Genomic DNA, 15,415 nt, shown 5'->3' with positions numbered 1-15,415 from the left:
ACTCAAAGAAATCAAATCGGAGATATCTAATAATATGGTCAGCGGCGACCATGGGTGTACGGCGTGGTCTGTGTGTGTTTTCCGGCATCGAATCTACCACCGTCGCGGTGGTGGCGTTTGGTGGTGTTGTTTTGTGTGACGTAGCAGCCAAGAGAGTGGAAGAAAGAGAGGGGGAGAAGAGAGAGATGAGATGGCCGGGGTTTGGCCGGAGTTTGGGTTCCGTTTCGTATTTGGAAAAACAGATTGGATAGTTTTATATATCAGTTGAGGATGAGTCGAACTCAGGAAGAAAATTTGGGTTCCGAGTTCGCCGGAATTTCATACCGATGGTGACGGCCGATTGTTGCCATTAAAGCCGGTGAGTGGTTGGGTGGGGATGGGCAGGGAGGTGGAGGAAGATTGGGGGCAAGATAGTCAATTGTTAATTGATTTAATTAAATTGATTTGATAGTTAATCAATCAATTATTTGATTTGATAGATAATTTTAATGAGTGCATTGGAGGCTTTTTATGTGTACCTTTTATTTTGGCCTTTTAGAGAGAATAATGTGCCAATTTATTTGGTTTGTCTTGGCCTTTTAGAGGAAATTGTGTGCCATTTTATTGGGTTTGTTTGTGTCTAACTAAAGTTTTTTTTGTTTAGATTTTATTTTTATGTATTATACGTATATTTATTTTATAATAAATTTTATAATCTTATATAATATTCTCTTTTATTATTTTTAATATTTCTCTTTGTCTCATTTATTTTTGGGTGATATTTTAGTGACAAAATATTTGGCCCTTTTAGAGGATATAGAGTGTCAATTATTTTGGCTTATTTGTGTCTAACTAAAGAAATTTCCTTTGGTTAGATTTTTACATAAATGTTAATATTTCTACCTATCATATAATTATGTTATTAAATTGAATTTCAGTATTAATTGAATCTATATCTCTGACCGAAAATATTTAAGTGATAATTTTTTTTGTTATTTTATTCAGGTGTGGTCTTTGAATACGATGCTTGTTGGACTAGATTCGAAATCGAAAGTCGAGGATTTGGATTAATGTACAAGTAGTCTGCTCGAGCATATACTTCAGGTGGGTATTTCAACAGGATGGTAGATGGACGAGTTACGAAAATCAAAATGTTGGATCTCTCAACAAGCAGTCTACTGGAGCAAAGATTTCAGATAAGTAATCGTATTTTTTTATTTTATTTTTTGGGTGTTCTCTCTTCAGACCTTAAGACGTTATTGTCTAAGTTTCTGAGGCCATCATGCATGACCTTCGGTTAGATGATAACTTTATTTTGTGAAAAAAAACTCAATTCCTTCTCTTTTGTATCTCGGTACAATCTGTATTCGAGATTATATATCTCACCGACAAAAAATAAATAAATTCTAAGAGCACATCTAAATATTTTGCAACTCAAAGTGTACATGGGCCATGGCAAAAGAGGACCCTTATTTATATAGGCCTACTGATTCTCATTAAAAAAACATTTGGGCTTAGTTTATGGAGCCCATATCTGGACATACAAAATTTATTCTCCCGCTCCGAAATTTCAAAATTCATTTGAGCGGTCAAATTCCAATCGCCATTATCAACTAAATTCGAACCAGATCCCCAAACACAAACATATAAATTTCACTTCACCAGCGTTTGTCGAATTTAAATCGAACAATCGAAAGCAATGTCGAGCGAGGAAGAGAATCGAATAATCGAAAACATAGGCAGAATTCTAGAAGAAGCCAAAGCATCAAACGCAACTCACATTCGAAAACTCAAAGATCTATCTTCAATTAAATCATCTTCGCCGCTCAATTTCTTCTCCGCTTTCTCGAAAACCCTAGCTCCTCTTTTCAATTACCAGCGTCGCGTTGCGTCCGCTGAACGAATCGTTCGATTCGTCTCTGCTTTTGCTACTACGCCTGATTGTGATGAGTTTCTTCAGGACTTTGTTCGGTTACTCATCGTAGCTACTGCTGCTGCTAATAAGACCGCGAGGTTTCGAGCTTGCCAGATCATCTCTGAGGTACAGTGTTTTTGTTAATTGTACTTTGTTTATTTGTTCAATTAATTAGTTTGTGTTTAATTTCATTGTTATGAGTAATTAAAGTCATTTACGCGTGTTTGAGTGTGCTCGTGTTGCTGTTAATCTATTGAAAGCAGAAATTTTACGGAGTGTGATTAATATCTTGAGATTTTAATTTCTTACTACGATATTTTGTAATTTTTGGAATGCATTTTTAGGCATATAATATTGTTTCTGAAGTTTAAATAATTGTGCCTAATTCTAAGTAATTATGATCTATGACTGGTATAATTTCCTTAGGTTAATTATGTATTGCATAGAAGTACGATAATGTGAAGTTTTGAATTTTGTATTGCTAATAATATTCAACAGAAATACTTATACACTTTTTGTCCAAATTAAACACAAGCTGTGTATTTATAATGCTTGATTGCATAGCATAGGAACGTGATATGTTTGGTACTGTTCACGCTGTAATACTGTATAGTGTACAGTACGGAGTATATTAGTTTGCCAGTCGCTGTACATAATTAATTTTTCTAAATATGTGGTAAATAACGGAAAATTCTTTTGATACTGCATCTGAATGTCGCTGTTCAAGATCACTGAAATGTTGCATATTATTTTGTAAAATGGTTCTATTAGGTTCGCAATTGATTCGTTTTCTGTCACTGAAAAGTTGTACCTGTTTGATATACTGGTTTAAGTGTTTGAAAAAATGTAAGTAAACAAAATTGCCATGTCTAAAGTTTTATTACTTTATATAGCAGAATAATTGGAATTCCTTGTGGCTTGTGCTTTCTATAAGCAGTGCAGTGCTGCAGTAATTAAAGATATTACAATACCTTGAGTTTCCAATATATTGGTTCTTTGGCTTCTTAAATATTTGTTTAATTAGATAGATGAACAGGTTGTCATGTGGATTTGCTAATTATGCTAAGAGGGAAATACTAAATGTTCCGTATTTCAGTTATATGATTTTTTCATTCGATGCTGTATGTTTAAATTTGTGTTTAACTTGCTTGACAGTGTTAAATTTTGATGTGATGCATGTCTTATTATAAATGTTTTACTGTTTCACTTCTAGATCATAGTACAGTTGCCAGATGACACAGAAGTAAGCGATGATCTATGGGATGAGGTGATAGATTGTCTGAAGTCAAGGATAACGGATAAAGTCCCTATGATCCGTGCATGTGTTATACGGGCTCTTTCACGTTTCACAAATGATGCAGAGAACAGTGACATTCTTGAGCTATTTCTTCAATCATTGCCTCGAGAACAGAATGCGGTATGCTCGTTTTACATTTATAATCTGTCTGGACATATTATTATATTTGAGTGTTAAGTGATCACTGTTTCAAAAGCGTCTATAACTATTTTGAACACAATTTTTATATACCTGAGAGACATACACTATGATTTGTTCTGTTGGTACAACTCTTGTATCATCCTTATCATGTAAGTGTGCAGTTTTTTTTCATTTTTGTTTGTTTTTGTGTAGGATGTTCGTAAGACAATACTACTTTGTTTGCCACCTTCAAGTGCAACTTCACAAGTTATCATTGATCGCACCCTTGATATAAGTGAATCAGTTCGCAAAACAGCATATTTTGTTCTGGCTAGTAAATTTCCCGTTCAGAGCTTGAGGTAAATCCAAGTGATAATGCTCAAAACCTTGTTTTTCAATTAATTGTTCTTTATTTTGTTTTAATGCTACTAATTTTTTTGATGTTGTTTTGATCTATAACTTCCTGCGATGCTGAGTTATTTAAACTCTGGAATCTGGATGAGATTCGTTTTCTAGTTTCAAACTTCTCATGGTACTTGTTAATTTACTTTAGGCCAAACCAGGATTGGGAATTTTCTTATTTAAGGGGATTTATAATAGTGTTTCTAGGACATAAGTTATGAATCTTTACTGTCTGTCCGTGCAAGGTGTAATTCTTAAAGAACTAGCAAATTTTTTTTAGAATGATATGTACTAGTCTAGCCGGTTTTGCTAAACTTCAAAAATTTATTCCTTAATAAATTTTATTATATTTTAAAGTGTAAGCTAAGCACTTTCTTTTATAAAAAAACCATTTTCTGTTTAGAAATTTTAATTGATAATACATAACTCATATTTACTAGATTTTAGTTTGAAGTTGACAATGACAAATAATATTAGAAGTTGCAAATAATGAAAATGATATTGTTTGTTGTCTAGTCAAACTAATATTCTAAGAAGAAAAGGTATCCGATTTCTACTTATTAAATATGAACTCGTAAGTGACAAACAAATCATTTTTTATACTTTTTCAAAAGACTCCATACTTATTTTGTAAGCCAAACAACAACCAAATTTGTTCCTTAAAGTTTTTTAAACAAGTTTGGAGCGTCCCATGTACATCTAGGATATGATCCATTGAATAACCCATTTTTGTGAGATCATTAGCTTAAACCGTAAAATAGACTACTATATAAATTACATCTGTTTCTAAATGAAATGTTGCACATAAAAATGAATTCTGGTAGTTATCTTATGATAATAACCTTCAATTTACCTTTATGAATGTCAACCGGATAATAAAATTGGTGGCAAGTAGTAAGAACATGTATAACTAAGTCATATTTTAATATGCAAACAATCTTTTGCAGACCAGTTTCCACAGAATGCTTTAATTGAAACTTGCATAATATGAATCGCTCCTCTTTCGGTAAAATTATCAGCTCTTGTGATCTACCCATATCTAAATATGTGCAACATTTAGGGACAGTAAAGAGCATATTGTTAAATACAGAAATGTGCCATTTATGGAGCTATATCCATTGGTGATTCCTTTATACTACATATATTAACAGTGCCATGGTTACCAAAGCTTGATTTAGATTAAAAAGAAGAGGAAGTTGTAATGTATCTTTTCTGTTTGTGATCCTGAGTTTTCTTGAGGAGAGAAGCAAACTTTTAGCCATTTCTCTATAAAATCTACCTCCTAAAGTTGGATATATTGGATGTAAAGGATTTGTCTATCAACAAATGGTCATTCATACCAAATCTATCATTTCCCTTTCATATTTATGATTGCAGATTATAGTTATAATTGTAAGATTTACTTTCCCATTTGGTAACGCAGGTGACTTACTTTTAGTCTCATTAGTCATCTGACATTTTATCTTTTGGTCAAGTTCTTTTTCTCAGCCACATTTGTATACATGTAGACACAATTAAGCTGCCTCGAAAATTTTAACTCTTAATGTTAATTATATTAAAATTTTGCCTGGTATGAGTATCTATTGGATGCTTCTGTATGGGGTTCCTGAATTCGTGTATCCAGAAATTCAGAATTACTTTTGTGTTGTGATGTACAGTTACTTTGTTAATGCTCTCTATTAAGAAACTCAGGACACTTGCATTCTAAAGTTAAAAAGAAGTGGTCTTGCTGTGGTTATCGCTGTTTAATACTGAACGCTAGTCTTTATCATTAAAAACAAAATTGCTCAACCCAAGTAAGTTGTCAGGTCTACCTCTGGTGTTGTGATCGCGGCAAAAAATGGTAAATTAAATAAGGTAATTTTGTGTCTGTTTACTTTATTTTTCTGTAACAGAATGTGGCTCTAACTTGATGTCCTGTTACTAATTAAATAATTATCCAGTGCCAAAATTTTCTCCATTTTCAAGCTATTATTTCTTTATGTTCAATCTTTAGGTCCTGCTTAGTGAAATGTATTATAGAATTAGAGGTGATAACAATTTATATGTTCGAGACTTCTTATCAGTTTGTGTCTGAAAGCTTGTTCTAATGTTTAACCTATTGACATTAGTTTGATGCCTAATTGTTTTCTATGGTGCGCTGCATTCAGTATAAAGCTCCGGACAATCATTCTACGTAGGGGACTTGCTGATCGATCGACAGCAGTTGTGGAGCAATGTCTTGCATTGATAAAAGATGAATGGCTTATGAAGAGTTGTAGTGGAGACCCCATTGTGCTTCTAAGGTACCTTGATGTTGAAACTTATGAGCTGGTAGGGGAGTCTGTCATGGAAGCCCTTCTTCATGCTGGGCTGGGAAATGTTCAAGAAAGTGGAAGTCTCAAACAATATAATCTATCAACAAGGGATGACAGTGAAGGTTGTTACTGTTAACTAATACCTCTTGAGCGATATTTTTGTAAACTAACATCTAGTACCTCTCCGTATTAGTTTCTGTTAGCGGGCCAGTATTGCGAAAAGCGCGCTTACTCATAATTTACTCAGACTTGTGAGTGGTTGTAAGATTTACTAGCCAAGGGAAGTGATTTAATGCAAGTTAGGAATTAGGAATATGAGCTTTAAAAAGAACTTAATTTTTTTCTAAAACTCGCTTCAATTGGAGAAAGAATGAAATACACAACTCAAATCTTCCCTGTCTTGTGGACCCATGGAGCATTTTCTTCAACTCTAGTTGATGAGAGAGAGAGAGAGAGAGAGAGAGAGTATCTGGGCCTTAAAATTTCATTATATTGCAATACATGATATGGATGGGTTATATTGTCATTAAATTCTTAGAGTAGTTTTAATTGTTTATTTGCAGGGCAGTGCAATCCACACATCCAACTGATGGAACCGGAGCCTGCTCTATATTGGAGGACTGTGTGTAAGCACTTACATGCAAAGGCACAGGTGAATATTTTTTAGTTTCAGAATGCATTCTGCTTATAATTTGGCATGATGATAATTTTAAACTAGTTTGATTTTTCATTGAATGTTATGTTGGTGCCTTTTGAGGATTAGTTGGTCTGACCGTCTACCCCGTAAGTTTCACTCTGTTGCTTCTGTGGCCCGTGTTTAATTTTTTCTCTTCTTCATAGTATTCATTATAAAAAAGCATAACGCAATCTGAATGAGACAATTCTACTGAGAGTGTTTGCGAGTCCTTAGCTCATTTCTGTTAGCTAATAATAGACACGTGTCTAGTACATGCTCTAGCTTCGGTGAAGTTGCTTTTATAATTCTGAGAGCTATTTAACTATTTTGTATTGACACACCTACAATCAACAATAGCTTCTCTCTGGTAAGTCTCACTTGTCACCTATCATATGTTTACTGCATTATTGGGCAATGTGCATTCAATGTAACATGTCGGAGTTGGATGCTGTTTTTACTACATTGTCCATTTTGTATAATTAAACATGCAAGCTATATAACTTTATACTAGTTACCTTCATCGCAAATTGTGTCAATTCTTGTTTTTATCAGATGCATTATAAATTCATTACAAACTAAATCTCTGTTATAGATGTTATCTTAACTTCAACTCGACTTTAGTATTTTGTCTTATATAAATCCTCAGTACAGTTTATGTGATCCTGGAGAATTAATTGGCGTGCCACTTGTACTTGCCACTTTTTATCAATCTATCACATGCATTTTGTAATTGCATAAGTTGGAACTGCCTATTGCTGAAGGTGAACAACAGTAATCAACAAATGTTTAGTACATTGCTAAATAGTTAAGTTGCCATGAAATGTTAAAGCATATATATTGATTTGTTAATTTTTAAGTGTAATGACTCATTATGTCCGGTCCCCAATAATTGGTTTGATTGCTTAGACATTTAAGATTAAGAATGATAATCATATAACCAATTTCATGTTGTTTTTTGGATATTTAAACAGGCAAAAGGTTCTGATGCAGCTATGACAATGGGAAGTGAAGCTGCTGTGTATGCAGCAGAAGCATCAGATACTAATGACCTTCTGGAAAAAGTTCTTCCAGAAACTGTTTCTGAATATGTTGAATTGGTGAAAGCTCATATTGCTGCAGGTAATTAGCAGTTCACATTCTCTATTGGTTTTTGAATATTTATGGAGCTTTACACTTCAGGTTTGTTTTATTTTTCCAGGACCAAACTGTCGTTTTACATCTAGACAACTACTTTTGCTTGGTGAGATGATTGATTTCTCAGACTCTTCAAATAGGAAAGTTGCTGGTGCATTTATTCAGGAGTTGCTAGAGATGCCTCCTGAACATGAATTAGATGATGATGGAAATGAAGTTGTCATAGGAGATGGAATCAATCTTGGCGGAGATAGGAAATGGGCTGAGGCAGTGTCAGGATTAGCTAAAAAAGTTTATTCAGCTTCGGGAGAATTTGAAGAAGTATTTCTGGGGGTCATTGAGAAGCTTGCTAGACCTTGCAGGGAGAGAACAGCAAACTTCGTGCAGTGGATGCACTGCCTTTCTGTGACTGGCCTGATTTTGGAAAACGCTAACTCATTTCGGTGGATGCTCGGAAAATCCATCGAACCTGCAGAACTTCTATTGTCTTTATTGTTACCCGGGGTATGTGTATAAAAAGTTTGCCTTGTACGTTAAGAACATTTAATGTGATTGATATGCATGACATTTATGTATAATAATGTTTGAAAATGCAGGCCAAACACATCCACGTAGATATACAGAGGGCAGCAATTAGGTGCCTCGGCCTCTTCGGATTATTAGAGAAGAAACCCAGTGAGGAACTAACTAAGCAGTTATTAGTTTCCTTTGCGAAAGGATTCTCACCAATTAGTGCGATGGCTGGTAAGGCTTTGATCGATCTTTCAATGTGGCATGGACCACATGAAATTAGCAAAGCCATAACCCCAGATCTTGCATCTGAACTTCAGGAAGCAATGCCTTCTGATCCTATTAAAATTGTCAACCCTGAAGAGGAAATGGGTATTAAACTGCTTGATCTGTTATTATCTGGGCTTGAAAGATTCAAAAGGACCAAAATTACTGAGGTTGATGAAGATGAGTCGGTGCAAGCTGTTCTCGGGGAGGGGTTTGCAAAAATTCTACTCTTGAGTGATAAGTACCCAACAATACCTGCTTCATCACATCCTTTGCTTCTTGAGAAGTTGATGAACCTTTATTTTTGCAGTGAAATTACGGAGCTGTGGAGGTGATTTTCTTTTCTTTTATTCTTGTTTCAGTTTTCTTCTCTGAAAGAAATTGATGATTGATTCTTTTCAATTGATTAGGTTAAAGCAATGCCTATCTGTTTTCTTTGAGCATTATTCGTCACTTTCCGTGAATCACAAGGCAAGTAACACTGATCTGTGCATTTTATACCACAAGGAGGTGCTGCAATTCATTTTTCTATGAAATAAAAGTGAGTAATGGTATTGTTTTGCAAATGTTTATATGCAGAAATGTATGTCGAGGGCTTTCATTCCTATCATGCGTTCAATGTGGCCAGGCATAGATGGTAATCCTGCTGGATCCCCAGTAATGGTATCTAACATGCGTAAGCGTGCTGTGCAAGCTTCACGTTTTATGCTGCAGATGTTCCAGACTCCATTGTATGCAAAAGAGAGGGAACAGGTGGACGGAACTTGTAGCAGTAGTCCCTCAGACGGAATTGATGAAGAGAATAGTTCCTATGAATTTGAGAATGGAGAGGAAGGGCTTGCTATACGCATAGCTGCCGAGGTAATCTAACTTTGGAATGCTTGGGTAATATATGTGTGTGACATGATCTATGCTGTTATGTGATGAGTGATATCATTATATAATTAATGGGTATAGTATCTACGATAATAGTAGAGGTGTTGCTAATATCTGCTTGTTTCTCTTGTTAGAACTATGAGTATTATACTTTTTCCAGTCTTTGTTACTAACAATGGTTTCCACTCACCCTTACCTTTGTTAGGCTGTATCGTTCCCTTCAAAAAAGACAGCTGCAGAGAAGGCATATCTAGTAGCTATTTGCAAAATAATCCCAATGCTCCATTTCCGTGTAACGGAACAAGGACCCATAAAGTTAATGAGGTGTCTTTTGAATCGTGCGGTGGAATCTGTATCTTTAGAAAGGGAGTTGTCCAAGGAGCTGAAGCGGGTTGCAGAGCGTCTTCAGACAGCTGATAAACATCAAGAACAGGATTTGCATCCTGATCAAGCTAACCTTATTCTGGGTAAAGCCTTGTTTGTTAATTTGGTGCCAACTTTAAGTTTTAATCTATTTTTCTTGCTTGAATGGTATGATAATATATTCTTGTTCATTGGATATTCCCTTCTTCTCTAGTTCATTTGAGGACTATCTAGTCCAATTCTCTCCAATTGTTAGAGAATAGCCCTTTTCAACCAGTTACTCCAAAACCTCAATGTTAGAGAATGACCCTTTCAGGATCTTATATTATTCTAACATCAATGCCTATGCTAATAATAATCCCCATGAAATGAGTTGGAACCTTGAAATTTATGTAATTAGGTTGACGAGAAGGAAACTAGAAATAGAGAAGTGTTTGCATATTTTATGGGGTGAAGCTAGAACCTATAGAAGTTTTTTTTTACTTGCACTGTTTTATGGGGTAAAAAATACAGATTGTAGTGTATAAATTCAGACGCAGCATTCTTCTGGGTACAAGAGCAAGCTTTGAGTAAGTACCATAATATATATTGATGCAAGGTGAAAAAATGTAAGAACTTTTATAAGTGGGGAGTAAGAACAGAAAGATAGATATTTGACAAAGCAGATAAGATTGTAAGTTGTAAATAGTTTCATCAGGCAATGTTGACAAATTCCTCCTCTTTATTTATTGCTTGCCATAGGCCTGGGGTCGGAGATGTACAATCATTGCTTATAACTACAGGAAATTTCCCTGTGAGTATCAGGACTTGTTAATTCTTTCATTTTACTTAGTTCTTCCTGATATGGTTTCATGTAGGGAGGTTGCAACTAAAACTTAACCTTAATCAGTATGAGTGCACTGATATTCCAACGCCAGTGGCACCACGATCAACCAGGCCACCTCGTCCAAGAAGAAGAGCAAAGGATGAAGAATCATCCTCTGAAGATGAAACATCCCCCAAATCTGTTGTCCCTAATAATCCTGCCCCGATGAGCATCCGTTCACAACGGGCAAGCAAGACTGCTGCAATGAACAAAATAGCCAATACCCCTGTGATGAAAATTGTTGAAAGCGATGAAGATGATGAAGAGGAAAGTGCTTCAGAGTTGATGTCTGAAGATCAGTCAGATGAGTCTTTTGATTAAACAGTATCACATGAATAAAGAATACTATTGGTGTACGCCAATTCTGTCTGTCTTTCGTTTGTAAGTTTAGGTTGAATTATTAGGATTGGCAAATGCAGGCATTGTTGTAAACTGTTGTTAGTTGTGCATCTCGTACAAACAACTAGCCAAATGAATCCTTTTCTAGCCCATTTCATTTACTGTTCTTAATGTGGTAAAGAAAACCATGCTTCTGAATTCTGTGGTATCATATTCTTCTTATGCTTAAAACCTTTTGCACTTATGTACATGGGAATTTATGCTCAAGTTATCTTTAGAGTTGAATCTAATCTTAGTTAACATGGAAGACATCGTTGCTCTGTAAAGGTCTTGCATACTGCATTTAAACTACAATGTGGTGAAGACTAGAAATCTATTATCTATATACTGAATCTGTGGATAAGCCGAAGTCTTGGATATACCGAACCCGAAGTTTTGGATTTAAATTTGAATTTCAACTATTAAAGAGTTTGATAAGTCGCCTCCCTCCTCTGCTCTCCCCGGATTTATTCATTATCAAGTAAATTGAGGGGTTTTCATTGGTTTTTTCCGGTGGAAAGCCCCAACTCCTTCATTCTCTTTTGTTCTTGTTAATTTCCCTCCAATAAAATCCAATTTTTTGATGTTTGCGTGTCTCTCCTTTTGGAGTATGCGTTTTGTCTCTATTTTTGGAGTGTTTTATTATGTTTTTGTTTAATTATGGTTGGGTTTATTTGGTGTTGAAAACGAGTTTATTGATATTCTTATTGATTTGCAAAGCCTGCATTGAAGCTGGAGCTGTGTTGATTATTGCAAGAACTCACCTTTCACAATCAAAGATTGTTCATCTTTCACGGATTGGAGCTGTGTTGATTATTACAAGAACTCACCTTTCACAATTAAAGATTGTTCATCTTTCACAGATTGACACTTCCGGCATGTCTATATCTGGTATCCGGCATGTAGATAGGTATGGTGTTTTTAGCATGTCTATAATTGGTGTTCGGCAAGTAGATAGCTATGGTGTCGCTTCTCCAATCACAGTTTATTTGATTGGTGTTTCTGAATATTGGGCTAATAATAGTTTTTATGTGATATGATCAATTGCGATATTGCTATTTTCAGAGATGTTGGTACAATTTGAATTGCTTGGGATGTTTTTCATTTCGTTTTTAATTTCAAGAATTTTTAAATTCTATGTGTTAAACGATCAGGAAACAAATCATCTAATTGTTTTTAGTATTATAATTGTTTTACCACCTGGTTGTATCGACAGTTGGGGGTTTGTCCCGACTGTATTATATTCAAGTTAATGAAAATTTTCTGCATTTGTCAAAAAAAAAATTGAATTTCAACTATACATAACTAATACCCGGTCCGAGATCCGAAATCCAAACCCGATACAAACCCAAAACACGATTAAACTCGACACATTTATTATAAATTATATGTAAGATTTTAGATGTAATACATATAATTTATATAGTTTTCTTGTATTATTTGTGTAATAATGGATTATTATCAAGATTGTCAACACTTATTCAGTAAATAATATTTTTTAATATCAAAATCAGCTTTTATTATATAAGATGTACTTTGTATATATTTATAAAAATAATAATTTGTGATAAAATATTAAATATTATGTTATCAACATATCTTAGATATTACTAAACCTGTGCAATATAATGTGTTTAACTATTTATAGTTAATATATTTTAATTTTAGCTATCATATAAATATAATTAATAGTATTTGTATGTATAAATAATATTAAATTTGACTACGTTATTCGTAATTTTGGATACCTGAAAAATACTCAATCTGATCCGAAACCCGACAAATTTGAATTTGGATAATCCAAAAATATTTGAATTTAAATTTTATAATACCCGATCCGAACCCGAGTCGTTGTCATCCCTAGATATATTATGTTTTTAAGAACCGCATGATTGCAGCATGCCAATTTTTTCCAATACATAATGTTTTTAAAAACTGCATAATTGTAGCATGCCACAATTTTCCAAAACACTCTTTGGGTTTAGTGAGCATGCTTTTTGAGCCTTGACTAGAAACTTACAATATAATTAGTAATTACTAGTATAGTACTATTAACTAAAAGCGCAACAAACGCCCTAATGTTATGAAATCAAACTATACTAACTGCCAAACTACGACAAAGACTAGGATAAAGCAACGACAAAGTTCGTTTGTGAGGAGTTAGGATCCGACTATACACATGAAGAGACACATTGGAATTTAGCCATTAGTGCATGCTTCTTTAATTGTCAGGTTCTTAACAATTTTTATAATAATTTTTCAATTTTTTATTTGAGAACGGATCCAAATTACATAGATTTTTTATTTGAGAATTGCCTATTACGTTGATTTTTGGTTTGAGAACATGACCAAATTATGAGTCTATCCGACTCTCCGATAATACTAACCTATAACCGTTCGATGCACGAATTACTTGTAACACTCAAATAATTTTTAATAATATATTTTATTTTAAAATTATTTATATTGTAATATATATTTTTAATAGTTGGAAAAAATTGAAGAATATAATTATTTATAATAACATATTTCTGAATATAATATAATATAATATGTCATAAATGAAAATAAATTATATAATATAGGATATTATTGATGGACTCGAACCCTGTAGAAATTGTCCAGAAGACAAGGAATATAGCTGTCGAGGGGATTTGAATCGTGAACCTTACGAGGAAAGTTTAGATATTAATATGATAATATAATTTATTATTAATATTTATTATTAATAATATAAAAATTAACATAATTTAACCGTTGATATTTACCGTAACAACCAACAAAAGTAGAGGGTTTAGAAGTTATAAATGTGCATAAACCCATACTTCCAAAAAAATATTGTTGATACACCTAAATATATGAACCGAAGTTTCAAATATACTCCATGGGAAACCATAGTTTTACAGAGGATATGTCAAAATTTCTGAAGGATCCAGAGAAAATAGGAATGATGTGATGCTAGAACAAATTAAAATTATTAAATACACTAGTATGTCTAATTATATATTTAATGACTAAAATCATTGTGAAGCAAGAATAAATTGGAATTATTAAATACACTTATAAAATATGTATAATAATATATTTTAATAAATAATATCATTTAAGGCGAAATTAGATATCATAATCTAGAAGTTTAATTTTCTAGATTTTTTTGTCTCTTTTCATTAATTTAACTTTGGAGCTCAATAGTTGGAATTCATTATTATTAAAAGACTTGAAGATTCATTTTTAAATGATACACGCAATATCCACGTGGAAAGAAAACTCATATGTTGACAATATTGTTATCCTTTGTCTTTTCAAAATAAATATAAATCGTGGGCGCCTCTAGTATTTTTAATACAAAAAGGAAGGGGAAAAGGACTAAAATGAGCGTGTAAAACTGTAAATGGACTGAATAAATCTGGAAATTTAAACAATTCTACCTTTGCGAAAAGAATAGTAATAAATTGTTCAGGGAAAACTGCACGTAATTTACTTGCAATATTTTTACGGCTTTTTGGTAAACCCGGATTTATAAAGAGACAAGACCGGTGTTCTGAAAAACGCATTAAGTGGCCGTCTAAGCGGACGCCTAAGCGGAATCGGATCATTAATCGCTTCGATTTTATACTAATCGAAAAATTAAGCGTTTAAAGATTAATCGGCCTTATAAACAGATTAAGCGGTAATTAAGCGGATTAAACGGTAATTAATAGGTAAAACCGATTTTGAGTTGTCAAATTTTTAATTTTAAATATTAATTTTTATTTTAATAAAACAATGATCTTGATTAAAAAATAAAATTATATAAGTTTGTAAGAAAAATTTATATTTAAATTTTTGATACTTTATTTACTTTCATTATTTTAGTATGACACATATTATTATTATATATAAAATTTTAAAAAAATATTATTTATACGTTTATAGACCCGCTTAAAATTCCGCTCCCGCTTAAAATTCCGCTTAAGCGGTTAAGCTAGAAGGTCTTCGCGTCGCTTATGGCCGATTTGCGTTTTTCAGAACACCAAACAAGACTGAATAGTAATGGGAAGAATTTAATCGACGTGAATACAATAAAAATGCTCCCAAGTACGAAGTTAAAAGAGTACATATTATATTTGAATAATAAATGTATTAATTTTTTAATTAAATTATTTCAAATTATAGAAATACTCATATGCATATTATATTTGAATCATAAATGTACGTAATTTTTTAAATAATGTATTACTCGTAAGCTAGGTGAGTACGGAGGAGTATTAAGCTCATGCAATTGTGAGCCGAAGATATATCCGTTATTAATTGTATATACGTTGTAATTTTTAAAAAATGAACATATCAATAGGAT

General features: G+C 33.3%; 1 protein-coding gene across 1 annotated transcript; it reads left to right on the top strand.

Annotated features, from left to right (window-relative positions):
* Positions 1 to 1,233: 1,233 nt before the first annotated feature.
* LOC141721435 (uncharacterized) lies at positions 1,234 to 11,238 on the top strand. Its single transcript, XM_074524361.1, has 12 exons — positions 1,234 to 2,020; positions 3,108 to 3,311; positions 3,525 to 3,670; positions 5,864 to 6,132; positions 6,574 to 6,662; positions 7,658 to 7,805; positions 7,885 to 8,324; positions 8,417 to 8,928; positions 9,008 to 9,068; positions 9,177 to 9,458; positions 9,679 to 9,940; positions 10,694 to 11,238. The coding sequence occupies exons 1-12, from the start codon at positions 1,679 to 1,681 to the stop codon at positions 11,020 to 11,022; spliced, it is 3,084 nt and encodes a 1,027-aa protein (XP_074380462.1). The 5' UTR covers positions 1,234 to 1,678; the 3' UTR covers positions 11,023 to 11,238.
* The last annotated feature ends 4,177 nt before the right edge of the window (positions 11,239 to 15,415 follow it).

Source organism: Apium graveolens, chromosome 4, assembly GCF_009905375.1.
Source record: "Apium graveolens cultivar Ventura chromosome 4, ASM990537v1, whole genome shotgun sequence".
Lineage (NCBI taxonomy): Eukaryota > Viridiplantae > Streptophyta > Magnoliopsida > Apiales > Apiaceae > Apium > Apium graveolens.
Note: the sequence above shows the minus strand (reverse complement) of the source record. Positions and strands in the feature narration are given on the sequence as shown.